The sequence below is a fragment of the Pseudonaja textilis genome, chromosome 16 (assembly GCF_049901715.1).
Source record: "Pseudonaja textilis isolate UNSWEBS1 chromosome 16, rPseTex1.2, whole genome shotgun sequence".
NCBI classification, from domain to species: Eukaryota; Metazoa; Chordata; class Lepidosauria; order Squamata; family Elapidae; genus Pseudonaja; species Pseudonaja textilis.
Genome location: NC_142005.1, coordinates 8,918,772 through 8,934,032, shown reverse-complemented (window position 1 = coordinate 8,934,032; position 15,261 = coordinate 8,918,772). Strand labels below are relative to the sequence as shown.

General features: G+C 44.8%; 1 protein-coding gene and 1 long non-coding RNA gene across 2 annotated transcripts; one reads left to right on the top strand and one right to left on the bottom strand.

The window, feature by feature from the left end:
- Positions 1-317: 317 nt before the first annotated feature.
- On the bottom strand, positions 318-14,835 carry LOC148124578 (uncharacterized). The gene is made up of 3 exons (XR_015739700.1): positions 14,524-14,835; positions 8,793-8,833; positions 318-825 (listed from the first exon to the last, which is right to left on the bottom strand). It is a non-coding gene; the product is annotated as an uncharacterized LOC148124578 (long non-coding RNA).
- On the top strand, positions 5,210-14,340 carry S100A16 (S100 calcium binding protein A16). Its single transcript, XM_087914094.1, has 3 exons — positions 5,210-5,279; positions 12,276-12,454; positions 13,924-14,340. The coding sequence occupies exons 1-3, from the start codon at positions 5,273-5,275 to the stop codon at positions 14,086-14,088; spliced, it is 351 nt and encodes a 116-aa protein (XP_087770220.1). The 5' UTR covers positions 5,210-5,272; the 3' UTR covers positions 14,089-14,340.
- Positions 14,836-15,261: the final 426 nt, after the last annotated feature.

Genomic DNA, 15,261 nt, shown 5'->3' with positions numbered 1-15,261 from the left:
AAGAAGAAGAAGAAGAAGAAGAAGAAGAAGAAGAAGAAGAAGAAGAAGAAGAAGAAGAAGAAGAAGAAGAAGAAGAAGAAGAAGAAGAAGAAGAAGAAAGCCATGACATACTTAGGGAGTGTATCCAATTTTAGAAAATGCAAATGATTTTAAGGAATTGCATCTGGTTTTAAGACATGCATTTGATTTTAAAAATGTATCTGATTTTAAGAAATGCACCTGATTTTTAAGACATGGATCCGATTTTAATAAATGCATCCAATTTTAACGTATCCGATTTTAATAAATGCATCCAATTTTAATGTATCCGATTTTAATAAATGCATCCAATTTTTTAATGTATCCGATTTTAAGAAATGCCTTTGATTTTAAGAAATGTATGATTTTAAAAAGACATCCGATTTTAAGAAAGGCATTTGATTTTAAGAAATTGAGTGATTTTAAGAAATGCACCTGATTTTTAAGACATGGATCCAATTTTAAGTAATTGCATCCGATTTTAAGAACCGCGTCCGATTTTGAAGGCACGCAAGCCGTTTTCAGAAACCGCAGCCTTATTTTCCGAAGGGCCTACGTGGCCCAAATCAACCCAACCTCCTCTCCAGATAAACCAGAAAAATTACAGCTGCAGTTTCTCCCCCCCACCCGCCAAAAAAATCCCCCTTCCACCTGGGTGATGAGCTGACCCCGCTTGGAATCCGCCAAGCCCGTAATTAACCTTCTATCAGAAACAGGAAACTGTTCATCAGTTCATCATATCTCTGATGAGCTTCTGTCACCTGTCTGTCATGTCCCGGTGCCGTCGCCCGGGTTTTGCTTTCGGATCTAAACAAAAAAAAAAAAAAAACAGGGGGGGGGGGGGATGACTCAGAGATGCTGGCAGAAACCTGAGAGAGGAATGAGGAATGACAGATTGCAAAGCCCGCCGGCAAAAATAGCATTTCAAACTTGGAAAGTTGGGGTGCCCTCTTTTTTTTTTTCCTTCCCTTCACTTGTCGTTTCGAGGTTTGACTGGGCTGACCCAGGAAGCGGCGGGCGAAACCCTATCGCTGTGACTCAGGCGGCCTTATTCAGGCACACGAGGGTTTTGTTTTTGGGGTGCCCGGTGCTAATCTGCTTATCGGGGTGACCTCAACGATGAGATCCTGGGGAAAAAAACGCCTCGGGGAGATCAGATCATCCACCGGAGATGACCTCAGTTAAAACCCAGGGGATCCTCGAGTTACAACCGCCAGCATTTCCACTGTAAGCAAAGCAGTGGCTGAAGAAGTGAGGGGCGGCTGATGTTGTGGGTTCCCCCACCCTCTCCCATGGTTGTTAAGTGAATCAGGGCAGTGGTTAAGTCACGAAGCAAAGCTGGCTTCTCTTAAGGTTCTCGGGAGTTTGCTGCGAACAGCTCCCACCTTGACTGAGGACCACAATGGCCGTTCAAGGGAGTCGGGCTCGGGCGTACGGCTTTTGTGGGACTGGTCCTCACCCTTACGACGGTTGCAGAACAGACCAGCGGGAGTCACGACCAACGCCCAGCCCGATATCCCTGTTGCTAAGCGAAACACTGGATCAGCAAAACATGCCCTGATTTTACGACCGTTCTCTCTATCGTTAAGTGAATCACTGCAGCGGTCCTGAATGACACCCGTCCTTAAGTGAATCTGGATTCCTCATTGATTTGGCTTGTCAGGAGGTTGCCAAAGGAGATCATCTGATGACTCTCGGGCACGCAGCGACCGTCGTAAATAGGAATCGGTTGCCAAATGTCCAAAGTTTGACCCCGTAACCACAACAATCGTGCGTGCGAAAAACAATCCAAAGTCCCTTTGTTCCCCCAGGGCCGCCATAACTTCAAACAGTCACTAAATGAACCATTGTAAGTTTCTATTGTTATTTTCCCACCTCTTCTGCCTGCTAGGCTGGTTTTCTGCCCCTTTTTGGCTTGTTTCTTTTAAAAAATAAAAAATAAATGAAATGCAATTCACCTCTTCTCTCCCCCCCCCCACCTTACTGATGTCACCTTGGCAGCTCATTCCTGGCTGACAAAAAGGAAATGCTTCTCAAATGAGGGGCGGCAATTAACCTGGGAAACTCCTCTCCACAGGATGTTCGCGCCGCCGAGGCCGAGCACCGAAGGCAAACGAGTGGGACGCATGCCCGAGCCGGGGAGGGTCACCCTTCCCTCCCCAGGAACGATAACAAATGATTTCGGGAGGTTTGGAATGCCAAGGAACCGGATCCCCAGACCGCGATCCGCAGCTGCTTCGCATTCTTTCGGGGCCGTCACCCGCTTGGCAGCCGGTTTTTGCAGATTGCAATCTGTGGCACCTTACCTCATCGCGCAAACCTTCGGGGTGGCTCACGGATTCCTGAAAGAGGATCAGGATGCCGATCGCCCCCACACCTCAGGCTTCCGGTCGGCGGTGGGATTTTTCTGAATCCAAGGGGGTGAGTTTTTGTTGAGGGGGGGGTTGGGGTTGGTTTTGGGGGGGTTTGACATCCTTGCTCGGTCTTACGACGGGCGGCCTCTCCGGACGTTATCTGGGAAGGGATTTGAAAGAGGTGGGTGGGAAGGTGGAGGGGGCTTATTTCTCGGGGGAGGGGACCACTACAGGTAATGCTCAAGTTACGGCCACAATGGAGCAAAAAACATATGTTGCTAAGTGAGACATTTAATAAGAGAGGATCCGCTACAGGTTGTGTTCAAGTTACGGCCACAATGGAGCAGAAAATATATGTTGCTAAGTGAGACATTTAATAAGAGAGGATCCACTACAGGTTGTGTTCAAGTTACGGCCACAATGGAGCAGAAAACATATGTTGCTAAGTGAGACATTTAATAAGAGAGGATCCACTACAGGTTGTGTTCAAGTTACGGCCACAATGGAGCAGAAAACATATGTTGCTAAGTGAGACATTTGTTAAGGAAGGGTCCACTACAGGTTGTGTTCAAGTTACGGCCACAATGGAGCCCCAAACCTATGTTGCTAAATGAGACATTTTATCTCCCTTGTCTGCTCAGAAAGAGATCAGAAGTCAAACTTGGTGTGACAAATTCACCCCCACACACACACCAACACCATGACGGTGACACAGGTGGCCAGGAGCCACGCCTCGCTCTGCCCGTAAAATGTATTTTCTGCACAAACCACCCAAAATCCCTCGGATTAAAACACCAGAAACTTCCCCGTCAGCCACCCAGAGAGAATGAGACACCTGTCCCATCAGGACTGAAGGTATGAATTGTTTACCAAAGCGAAATAAATCAATAAAAACCACATTTTTGATTAAAGCTACTCCCTTCCCCCCTCATGACGAGAAATGTAGCCCTAAATAATGAGTTATATAATATATATATAATAATGAGTTATGCATTCAAAATATTTGCGGGCTGTGAAAATCCAGCTGAGCTCTAGAGGGCAGCAAAGGGGTGGTGTGTTTAGCCTCGCTCCTGCCCCCTGGTGGAGGTTCCTGTTAACTGCAGCCAAGATAGGCCTGGGCTCTTGTAGGTTAAAAACAGGCTGCAAATGCACTTGCCTGCGTTGACCCTCCAGAGCCCTCTTGTTTAAAAGAGGAAACAGCTGTAAAAAAAGAGACCGAAAGGGAATTCCTTATCTTGGTGCCAAGAAATACAGCACTATTTGCATGGAAATAAATGTGCTTGATATCTCGAATGCCCCTAACATTATTTTAGTGCATTTCTGTATTTGGGGGGGAGGGGTGCAATTTGAAGCAACCTGATGATGGAAAGAAAGAAAGAAAGAAAGAAAGAAAGAAAGAAAGAAAGAAAGAAAGAAAGAAAGAAAGAAAGAAAGAAAGAAAGAAAGAAAGAAAGAAAGAAAAGAAAAGATAGATAGATAGATAGATAGATGATAGATAGATAGATAGATAGATAGATAGATAGATAGATAGATAGATAGACAGACAGATAAGTAGATAGGTAGATATAGATATATAGATGGATGGGTGAATGGAGAGAGACACTTAGACAAAGACAGAGATAGATGCATAGGTGATAGAGTTTGATAGAGATGGAGGGATAGAAAGATAGACAGAGATGATAAATAAGAGAGAAGGGGAAGATAATAATGGAGATAGATACATAGATGATAAATAGATGATAGACTTTGATAGAAAGATAGATAGATACAGATGATAGATAATAGACATAGGTGGTAGGTAGGTGGGTAGGTAGGTAGATAGATAGATAGATAGATAGATAGATAGATAGATAGATAGATAGATAGATAGATAGATAGACAGACAGATATGATAGATAGACAGACAGATAGATACTGGTAGATAGATAGAGATAGATAGAGATAGGTGGATGGATGGAGGGAGGGATGGGTGGATGGAGGGATGGATGGATGGATAGATAGATAGACAGACAGACAGACAGACAGATAGATAGATAGATACCGGTCGATAGATAGAGATGGATAGAGATAGGTCGGTGGATGGATGGATGCATGGATGGATAGATGGAGAGATAGATGAGAGAGAGAGATGAGAAAGAAAGGGATAGATAGGTAAGAGAGAGAGAGAGAGAGAGAACAGACAGATATACAGACGTATCGTACCCTAATTAAAAAAAGGAACGAAGGAAGGGAAACCAAAGTTTTAAATGAAGAGGCCTCTCCATCTTGAAATGATTAACCAACATCATTTAAGGGTGGGGCCGCTTGCTCATGCTGGATTAACGAGAACCATGTTGTGTTTGGGGTGTCTCCACAGCAGCCGCTGCCGAGGGGGAAGGGCTCGGAGAAGGTGAGGGATGTGCCAACCCTCCAGAAGTTCACCGAAAAAAATCCCACGTCCCTCCCTCAGAAAATGCACACCCCCCCTGCAATGTCTGTGTGTGTGTTTACATATGCATACATACTTATATTTATTTATTTTCGCTTCTTCAGCCTGGCCCCTGGAGACACGCAGGCAGCCTTTCTGCCCTGACTTGCCCTATCAGAGGGCCTGGCACAGCGGTGCCAGGAGGCGATTTGGCAATGGTGCCAACTCGGGATCCAGGAGAGGGGTGTTAGTCAGAGGAGCACCCCGAAAACAAGAGGAGGAGTGACAGTGGAAGAACGAAGGGAGATGAAGGGTTTTCTCTTGGAAAGGAAGCCTGGCCTTGGTCTCGTGATTCAGGGGGCGGGCGTCTCTTCGGATGGGAGTTTCTCTCTCCCTCTCTCTCAAATAGACCAGCTTGGTAAACGAAGGCGAGTCAGACGGGCCAGGCAAGAAAACAAGCCAGCACAGGAAACCTGCCAGCCACACAACCATCATGCAGGGTAAGGAACGCGAGGCGGTTGTGGTGCACAATGCTGGCATTGTGGGCGGGAGGGCAGCGGGGGTCTCAAAAAATGCCACCCTTAAAAGCCAGAGAGATTTGCAAAAAAATAATCAGGCAACCGATGGCTCTTTCTGTTTGAAGGGATCGGGTTTGTCTGTCGCTCCATTGATCGATCGACCGATGGGATGGATTCGCACAACCGAACCGATTTTTTTAGACGCACGAAGAAGAATCGGGGAGAAGGAGGACGGAGGTGGGTGGGATGGGGCAGTTTTTAGGGACCGGCTGTGACTTAAGAGAAACCCAGAAGGAAGGAAAGTTGGGCTTGGTCCAAAAATTTGGATCGATTCTCACAACATTGGAGACCTGCATTGGGCAGTCGGGCACCGAGATGGGACAACGCGGAGTTTTTCTCGGGGTGCGGAGAAGAAAACAGGGGAGAGAATTTAGGTTTTTTCCTTTGGGGATTTTGGAGGCGGGTTGGGAAGCCTGCTATAACGTTGGTTTGACCTGAGTTTCGGGGGTCTTGTGAACCTGGCTTCGTTCTTCATAAAATAGAGGCAAACGGGTACCCCTTCTTACTTCTCCAAGCCTTCTCGGACCCCTCCGCCCGACTCCTCCAAACTGTTGAAATAAACGGCAGGTCAAGTTAAAACTTGTCCCAAGTTTTTCCAACACCCAGTCTGGAGTTTAAAAGGAGAGGCGGTGGGTGTGGGGGGAATATCACAATTTTTAACTTGTTCGGGCAAACTTTCTCCAGCTTGCTGCCCTCCAGATGCAGCAACCTATTCTAAGAGGCGCCCTGGATTTGGCGCTTCTGGGTTTTGTAGTCCTCCAGACACATGTCCAGCTTTCCAGGACGGGGAGAATATGGAATTAATGTGGTGTTTTGATTTGCAAATGGCTTTCTAGGATGTGTGTTTTTTTTTTTTAATTTTATTTTGGAAGCTGCTTCCAGTAGCAATTATATGAAAATGTCCTGTCCTGGGTGTAATCTTCTCTTAAAATAATAATAATGATAATAATAATAATAATAATAACAACAATCATCATCGTCGGAAAGGGGGTTATTAATTTGATAGCCTTCTGACATCCCCCAAGGCTGCTGCTTTTCCGCTCGTGTTTAAAATACCAGGCAGGGAAGATCTGGAGACTTGGCAAAACGATTCGATTCATAATGGGGCAAAAGAGGCCATAACACCGACTCGCTTAACGACTGCCTTGCTTAGCAATGGAAATTCTGGCCGAAACTGGAGGACACCCCTCCCCCATTCCTCATTTAATCCAAATGCTTCCTTGAAAACGGCAGGGGAGGGGAGGGGAGGCACCCCCCCCCCAGAGCTTTCCCTCCCTAGCGGCGTTTCCAGTAAATTGGCACTCTGGGGTAGACTTCTCCTGCATAGGGAGGCTCCATCGGATCCCTCGAAGCTCCCGATCAACCTCTCCCACGTAAACTTGCTTTCCTCGCCTTAACGCGACACTGCCTACCACCCCCCCAAGAGTTATGGTGGGGCTACTCCCAAGGCAAGGATGATGGTCGCTGTAGTCCAAGAGCAGGAATCCCCATGTTGGGACCTCAAGGCAAAAGCTAAAGACAGGCTGTGTGTCTTTCCCCACCTTGTGGCCATGAGTTCCACAGGCTAGATTAAGCTCTACCAAAAGGAAGGCTTTCCTGTTGACAGGAACCAGGGCAAAAATGATTCAAATTATTAGCAAAGGTATCTCTCTCTCTCTCTCTCTCTCTCTCTCCTATCATCTATCCATCCATCCATATATCATCTATCTATCTATCATTACCTACCTATCTACCTACCTACCTACCATCTATCTATCTATCTATCTACCTATCTATCATCTATCTATCTATCCATCCATCATCTATCATTACCTACCTATTTACTTACCTACCTATCATCTATCTATACCTATCTATCATCTATCTATCCATCCATCATCTATCATTACCTACCTATCTACCTACCTACCTATCATCTATCTATCTACCTATCATCTATCTATCCATCCATCTATCATCTATCATTACCTACCTACCTACCTATCATCTATCTATCCATCCATCCATTTATCATCTATCTATCGTCTATCCATCCATCCATCCATCTATCATCATTACCTACCTACCTACCTATCATCTATCTTACCTATCATCTATCATTCTCTTGTCTGTCTGTCTATCTATCTATCTATCTATCTATCTATCTATCTATCATCTATCTATCTATCTAATCTATCTATCTATCTATCTTATCTATCATCTATCTATCTACCTACCTACCTATCTATCTATCATTCTCTCATCTATCTATCTATCTATCTATCTATCTATCTATCTATCTATCTATTCTATTATGTACCTCCTCTGTCTATTTTCTATCTTCCTTCTTTTTCGAAGCAGCCGAGAGCAGAAGAAAGGCGAAGCGTTTCCTTTTAGCGATACGTGCCAAATTTCTGAAACTTTCTCATCGCCTTCGGAAAGGGTTTGTAAATGGATGAATACAGGGACGGATGAGAGAGACCTGGTCCCTCCCTTGCTTTATAAATTAGTTCTTTCCAGTTAGGAGTTGTCATTTGAGACGCAGCCTTTCTTTCGCGGAAGATATTAAAGACAAATAAAGCAACAGTAAAACAATCACACCCCGAAAATTAAAAAGATGAGGGAATTAAAAACGGGGAGACGTCTCGATTGCTCAAGCTGCCTGTCTGGAATTGGGAAATGCTAGAATTGGCATCGAGAGGAAGCAAAGAAGTTTCATTTTATAGCACTGGCTGGAATTGACACAGGCCGTCCTCGACTTACGATGGTTCATTTAGTGGCCGTTCGAAGTTGCCCCGAAAGAAAGCGACTTACGACCGTGGTTCACACTTACAACCAATGTAGCATCCCCGCAGTCAGAATTCAGCCCCTCGGCAACAGACTTTTACTTATGACTGGGAGGGAAATCCTCCTTTTACAACCAGCCAACCAGCCAAATCCACGGGGGAGAAGCCAGACTCACTTAATGACTGTGAGATGCACTTCCACAAAGTGCCCTGATTCCACTTAACAACCGTGGCACAAAAAGGTCGTAAAACAGGCAAAACTGACTCCATGTTTCACTTTGCAACAAAAGTTTTGGGAGCTCGGATATTGGTCGTATGTCGAGTTCTACTTAAATTTGAATACAAGGGCTCCCGAAATAAAGATGCAAAAGTTGGAATATTTTTTTTTTCCTTTCCAGAGGAAGAGATCATAGAGCTTCCCAGGAGAACTGTTTTAATTTAAATTTTCAAAAAAGCGAAGTTTGAGCTGCAGGAAACAATTGGGAAGTTTTTAGAAACAACGACGGAATATAAAGTATCCCACAGCGGGTGGAAAGGAGTCCAAATAAATAAGCCAAATGAAAAGAAACACTCCTGAAAAAGTTTCATGCGGGAAACAATGTGTTGACCTTGCAGACAAAAACATTGAATATTTTTTTTTTCCCGAGAGTTGCTTTTATGAGTCACTTACCCCAAAAACGTCCATGGCAACGAAAGACAAAAGGAATCTGTCTGCGTGGAAGAAAAAAGGAGGAAAAAAAAAAGAAATACAGGATTAGGAAAATAAATAGGGAATTCATTCCCTGAAAAAAGTAGGAAATTGGATCCTATGCTATTTAGTTGCATGGGGGAATATATATATATATATATATATATATATTCCATGCAACTAAATGGCAAAGGGTTAATTTCTTTGCTCAAAGGATAAAATTTAAATATCTTGATCAACACTTGGGACAAGTCTGTAAATATCAAATCATTGTGCATTTACTCCTCGACGTTACGACCATTTGGTTTAGCAACCGCTCAAATAAATTACACCCTCCCTAATGAACGGTGGCTGGTCCTCGCACTTACGACCATCATGGCGTTCCCCACTGGGATCGGCAACTTTCCCACAAGCTAATGGGGCGAAGTTTGGATTTGCTCATTCCAAGCAAAGGGTTCACTTAAAACCTTGCAGGGATTCGCTTAAGGACCGCAGCAATTCGCAAAAAAAACGAGGCAAAACGGCTGTGAAATCCTGCGTGACTCACTTCCTGTCTTGCTCAGGAATAGAAATTCTACTTCCGGCGGTGTTCATCATTTGATGTGTTAAATGATAATGAAATAATGATTGGGTGGCATTAAACCCGTTTTCTCAGACTTGGCTCCTTGAAGAGGTGCTGGCTGGGGGATTCTAGGAGTGGAAGTCCATCCTTCTTAAAAGAAGCCGAGGTTTTACACCTGCTGGGCTAAATCATTCCTGAATTTCCTTGTGTTTTTCCAAGCCCACCAAAGATTAGGGGAAAAGGCCTTTTTTTTTTCTTTCGGAGCCCTGAGTTGTGTCGGTGGCGATCAGATATACCCATTTCACAGATGAGGAAAACCGAGGAAGCTCCCACTCTGGGGAACTCCACAGGGATTGCAGGCCGTAACTCGAAATCTGCCCGTCCTGGGAGGGAGCTAGACAAACAGGCTTGACTGGGGTTACGCAAAAAGAAGATGGTAACACCTTTATCGCAATGGGGGTTGTGTGTGGGGGGAGTGTCCGCCTCCTACGATATCCGGTTCCTTCCTTCTCCTCCTTCGGGTGTTCTGACCAAGGCTTCTTCCTGAGATCATAATTAAGCACGCACTTAGTTTAAAACAACTCTTGTTTGATTTCAACGCTGGGAATTACGTGCATTCCCAGCTGGTAATGAGTCCCAAGCAGTCCCTCGAGATAAGCACCCACCTTTCTCTGCTTTGAATCGCTGCCAACAACTAAAGTGCCAAATGGACTGTAAAAAGCCAAACGGAATACGAAGCCCATGCAGAGCTTCGAGGTTGAATTCAAACAGAGCAAACAAAGTTGCTTCCTGCAAAGGCTCCTGTCCCTTTGCTCCTCCTTGATGTCTTATGGGAGGGGCCAATCACCTCCGAGCCTTACTCTGGAGTCGCCCCTTTTGTCTTAACTGTTGTTGCCTTCTAGCAGCTCTGTGCATGCGCACACTGGGAACAGGCTCCCGCTATTCCTCTGCCTCGCCGCTGTCAGATTCTGGAGGCTCCGGAGTTGGCACATAACTCCCAGGTGGCCCTGGCCCCCATCAGACACAGGACCCTCATCCGAGCCCTCCCCAGACTCCTGGACTGGCCCATACTTCTCCCCACTGTCCAACTTTCCCAGGCTCTGAATTTTGGGGGGGTGGGGAGGAAGGAGCACCCCAAATTCTCACTGACAAGACCCCCGCCCCTGTCGCTCCGTTGGCAAAAGGTTGCTTGACTTTACACACAACGGCTGTCTTGCCCAAGGGGGAAGACAGATTCGCTTAACAACAGTGTTACTGAGTTCACAACTGCACTAACAGTTGTGAATCAGGGGGTTGGACTAGAAGACCTCCAAGGTCCCTTCCAACTATTCTATTCTATTCTCTTCTATTCCATTCCATTCCATTCCATTCTAGTCTCTATTATTATATTATTCTATTCTCTATTCTATTCTTTATTATTCTATTCTATTATTCTATTCTATTCTCTGTCATATTATATTCTCTATTATTCTATTCTATTCTCTATTATTCTATTTTATTCTCTATTATTCTATTCTGTTATTCTATTCTATTATTCTATTCTCTATTATTCTATTCTATTCCATTCCATTCTATTCTATTCCATTCCATTCTATTCTATTCCATTCCATTCTATTCTTTCTAACTCTAACTCTAGCACAATCATATTTAACCAGCACAATGGTGGCTCAATAACCAAACATTCAAAGCTAGGTTTCTTTATCTGTTGTATTCATTTTCAATTAAAAAAAAAAATTCCACTGTTGCTGGCAAAAATAGTAATAAAAATCCCAGAGAACCAACGCCAAGCTTTGTTAATTTTTTTTGTTGTTGCAAAAAACGCAACCCCGCGGAAACCCACACCCTCCCCAAATGACGAATAACACAAAAGACGCTGGACAGACCAGAATTGCAGGCCCAATCAGAAGCCAACATCAAATCCACATCAAACAGGCAAGAAACTGTGGCTTGCTTCTTTAAGCAGGCAGAGATTTAATTTTTTTTTTTTTAAAAAAAACCCAGTCAGGACATTTTTTTTTCTTCCAGATATTCCCCGTGGCATATTTCTCTGCCCTGAGGTGGGCGTCATCCATATATTTATATATTTTGCAAAACTGGCAAAAAGCCGCTTGATTTGGCATCCCAAGATAGATATTGCCCCAAAGGGACTACCTGGCGTGTCAGCCAACTTTTAATTTGCAATCTGCACCCGTACGGTTCTCGAGTTACGACCATCAACGGGCCCAGCGTTTCTGCTGCTAAGCAGGATGCTGGTTAAGTGAGCTCTTGGGCTCATTTTACAACCTTTCTTGTCACAGTTAAATGGGGGGTGAAAAAAAAGCCTTGGCCGGGCTGGTTGGGTTTAACCCAAGCTGCTAGTCCTCGTGAAGGAAGCCACTAGCTGAAATTCAATGCGCCGATCTGGGGCGAGCCGCTTCAAAAGGTTGCTTCCGAATTCGGAACTGGAGGTATCCAGGCAGACGTGTCACTTTAATTCCGTTTATTTATATAAACTTGATTTAATCAAATGCCTAGACTGCCCGTCGTATGTTTTCGTTCCGAGTCTCCGTTCCTTCTCTCTCCTCTCTCTCTCTTTCTCGTGCCTGTTTTGTTCTTCCCGCTTTCCTCCTTTTATTTTTATTTTATTATTTTTCACTCGTCCTTTTTTTTTTTTTCCTTCATGCGTTTCCTTTTCATGTTCTCAGTTTATTTTTCCCCTTTCGGTTACGCTGCGTTTTCTTTCCTTTTTATTTCCTCTCTGCTGAAGGAATTCAGCCTCTCTCTGAATCATTGGCGGCAGAAGCTCCCTGGGCATGGAGCAAGCTCTTCATTTTATTCATTTCGCCAAGTGGAAAGGGGACCAAGAGGTGATCAAAGTGATTCCTTTTTTTTTCCCCTTCGTTTTTCCTCCCCCATCCCCCCAGGAGCCAAAGGCAGCATGGCGGTGACAGGGGACTCTTCGGAGCTGGAGTGGGCGATCCAGACCCTGGTGAAGAATTATGACAAATATTCTGGCAAAGGATGTTGTTGCCGCAGACGACGCGGGATCAGCAAATCCGATTTCAGAAAAATGCTCAGCCACGAACTGAACCACATGTTGACGGTGAGCGGGGCGGCTCCTGAACTCAGGGCCCACGTCCGAATTTGAGCTCCAACGGAGAGGGACCCTGAGATGGGATTTCAGGATTTTGTCATCCTAACCCACGACGTGAAAGTTCTCGTCCCTCGGTCAACATTTCTCATCACCTTGACAACTTTAAAGACGGGTGGACTTCCAACTCCCAGAATTCCCCCAGCCAGCTTGGCTCAGGCCGGGGGATTCTGGGAGTTGAAGTCCGCCCATGTTCAGGTTGCCAACCATAAGAAACGCTTGCTCTAATCTCATCAAATGAGCATTAGGGGGACAAATCCTATCCAAGCTGTAAGCAAAGCTGGCTGGGGGATTCTGGGAGTTGTAGTCCGCCCATCTTCAAAGTTGCTAAGCTTGAAAAACACGACTATTTATATTTATATATTTTGGGACTTCAACTCCCAGAATTCCCCAGCCAGCTTTGCTTATAGCTTTGATATTATTCATCTCAATAATGCTAATTTACACACACACACACATATCTATCTATCTATCTATCCATCCATCCATCCATCCATCCATCCATCCATCCATCCATCCAAAAGGTCTGTCTGTCTTTCTTTCTTTCTGTCTTTGTTTCCGTCTTTCTGTCTACCTACCTACCTACCTACCTAATCTATCCATCCATCCAAAAGGTGTGTCTGTCTGTCTGTCTGTCTGTCTGTCTATCTATCTATCTATCTATCTATCTATCATCTATCTATCTATCTATCTATCTATCTATCTATCTATCTATCCATCCATCCACCCACCCACCCACCCACCCACCCAAAAGGTCTGTCTGTCTGTCTTTCTGTTTTTCTGTCTACCAACAAACCAACCAACCTACCTACCTATCTACCTACCTACCTAATCTATCCATCCATCCATCCAAAAGGCCTGTCTGTCTGTCTGTCTTTCTTTCTGTCTTTCTGTCTATCTATCTATCTATCTATCTATCTATCTATCTATCTATCTATCTATCTATCTATCTTTGAAAACATTTATAACTAGAATTACTGAAGTTTCTGCCGTGCAAAATTCTAAATGGAGAATACGATGGATGACTCTGGGCTATGGAGGGGTCCCATTGGAGAATAGGAATTAGGATACATCCAGGGGGGTGTGGGAGAAAACCAGGGTCCAGGGGGACAACGAATTATGTGCCTCAGAGTCCGCTACATCCAGGCAGTGCCGGACATTTTAACTCCTTATAAATCCTTTTTAATTTTTGGAAGTTTGGCTCGAGACTCGTGATTTAATTGGTGGGATAACCGCCAGACACTGATCTTCAGAGCAACCGGTTCGCCCGAACCGTGCCGAACCGATAAAATCCCCACCTCTGGTTATACACACACATACACACACACACACACACACCACTATCCATTGTGCTCTGAACCGAATGGGAGTGAGTTTTCCTCCTCCACCTAATCCATCTTCCTCCGCTTCCTATCCTCTAGGATACCAAAAACAGGCAGGCGGCCGACAAACTGATCTGCGACCTGGATGAGAATCAGGACGGCGAGATCAACTTCGACGAATATTGGAACTTGATTGGGGGCATCGCCAGCCCCATCTCTTGCCTGATCCGACAGCAGGAGGAGAGCGAGAAATTCAAGAAATAAAGGCGGCCGTCGGATCCCGGGGAAAATAACCCACTGTTACGAACCCCCCACCTCACCCCTTTCACCACCAGCACCACCCCGTTTTTAACCCCCTGCATTTGAGACCGGCTAATCTTAAGAATACCTCATGTGGGGTGGGGATAATTCGGGGCAGGGGAGGGATTGGGGCGCAGGGGAGGGGTTGTCTCTGAAATTAAGGGAGCTGTCAAACTGTGAATAACACTGCAATAAAGGTTGGAGCCTCAAAACCCAGAACCGCTTCCGGTTTCTTTGTAAAACTTTTCTCCTCAAACAAGCTTCCCGTCCTCATTGAGGATGGACGAGGCCAATTGTCTCTCTGAAACAAAACACATGCCTTCCCTGACTTACAACATCCTCCGTTCCCTATGTTAAGCAGAGAAATTTGGAGTAAAATAGATTTTTTTAAAAAATTACCTTGTGGCCCCTGCCCACGTCTCATGGCAGGGAGTTCCAGAGGCTAACGGCTGCATTTCCTGCTAGATCTTCACAGAGAACTGTTCTCATTGAAATTTTTCTCCTCGCTGCGAAATTCGAGCCGCAGGAAAACAGTCTGAAAACATTTCCATGTGTTCTGCTTCGAATCCCACAGTCTGAAGTTCGTTCAGCCTAAGGAAAAATAGGGGAATTTCTATACGTATAAACAAAATACCATTCATGCGTCATCACAAAATTTCCAGAACCGTAAAGCCTACAAACTTGAAATTGGGCACGTAGGTTCCTCTTGGCTTCTAGGGGCTCACTGAGAAAGGATTTTTCCAAATGACCCTCAGAGCATTTAGAGTATTTCCTATATTATTATTATTATTATTATTATTATTACTACTACTACTATTATTATTATTAATATTAACATGCTCTGATGCTAAGGAGTTCTACTCCTCCTCCCCACCTGGAAAGAAATCTCTTCCAAATGCAAAACACAAGCAGAGGAGTTTCAGTTTCGCAGCCCCAAGCAACTTCAGTCCAGAAGAGTTGAGCTAAGCCCCGCCCAAGCTCCTTGCTGTCTCCTTCTGGCTCACACAGCAAATACTCTTTCAGTTTCCAAACAGCCCTCCACTCTCTCACACACTGACAGGACACTAGCTAGATGAATACCAATGGATGCTGGTAGGCAGAGGCAGAATCCCCCCCCTTATTCTCTTCCTGACGGCG

Coding starts and splice junctions, on each gene's coding strand:
- S100A16 (XM_087914094.1), top strand. Junction 12,455..13,923: donor AACTGAACCACATGTTGACG/GTGAGCGGGGCG, acceptor CCTATCCTCTAG/GATACCAAAAACAGGCAGGC.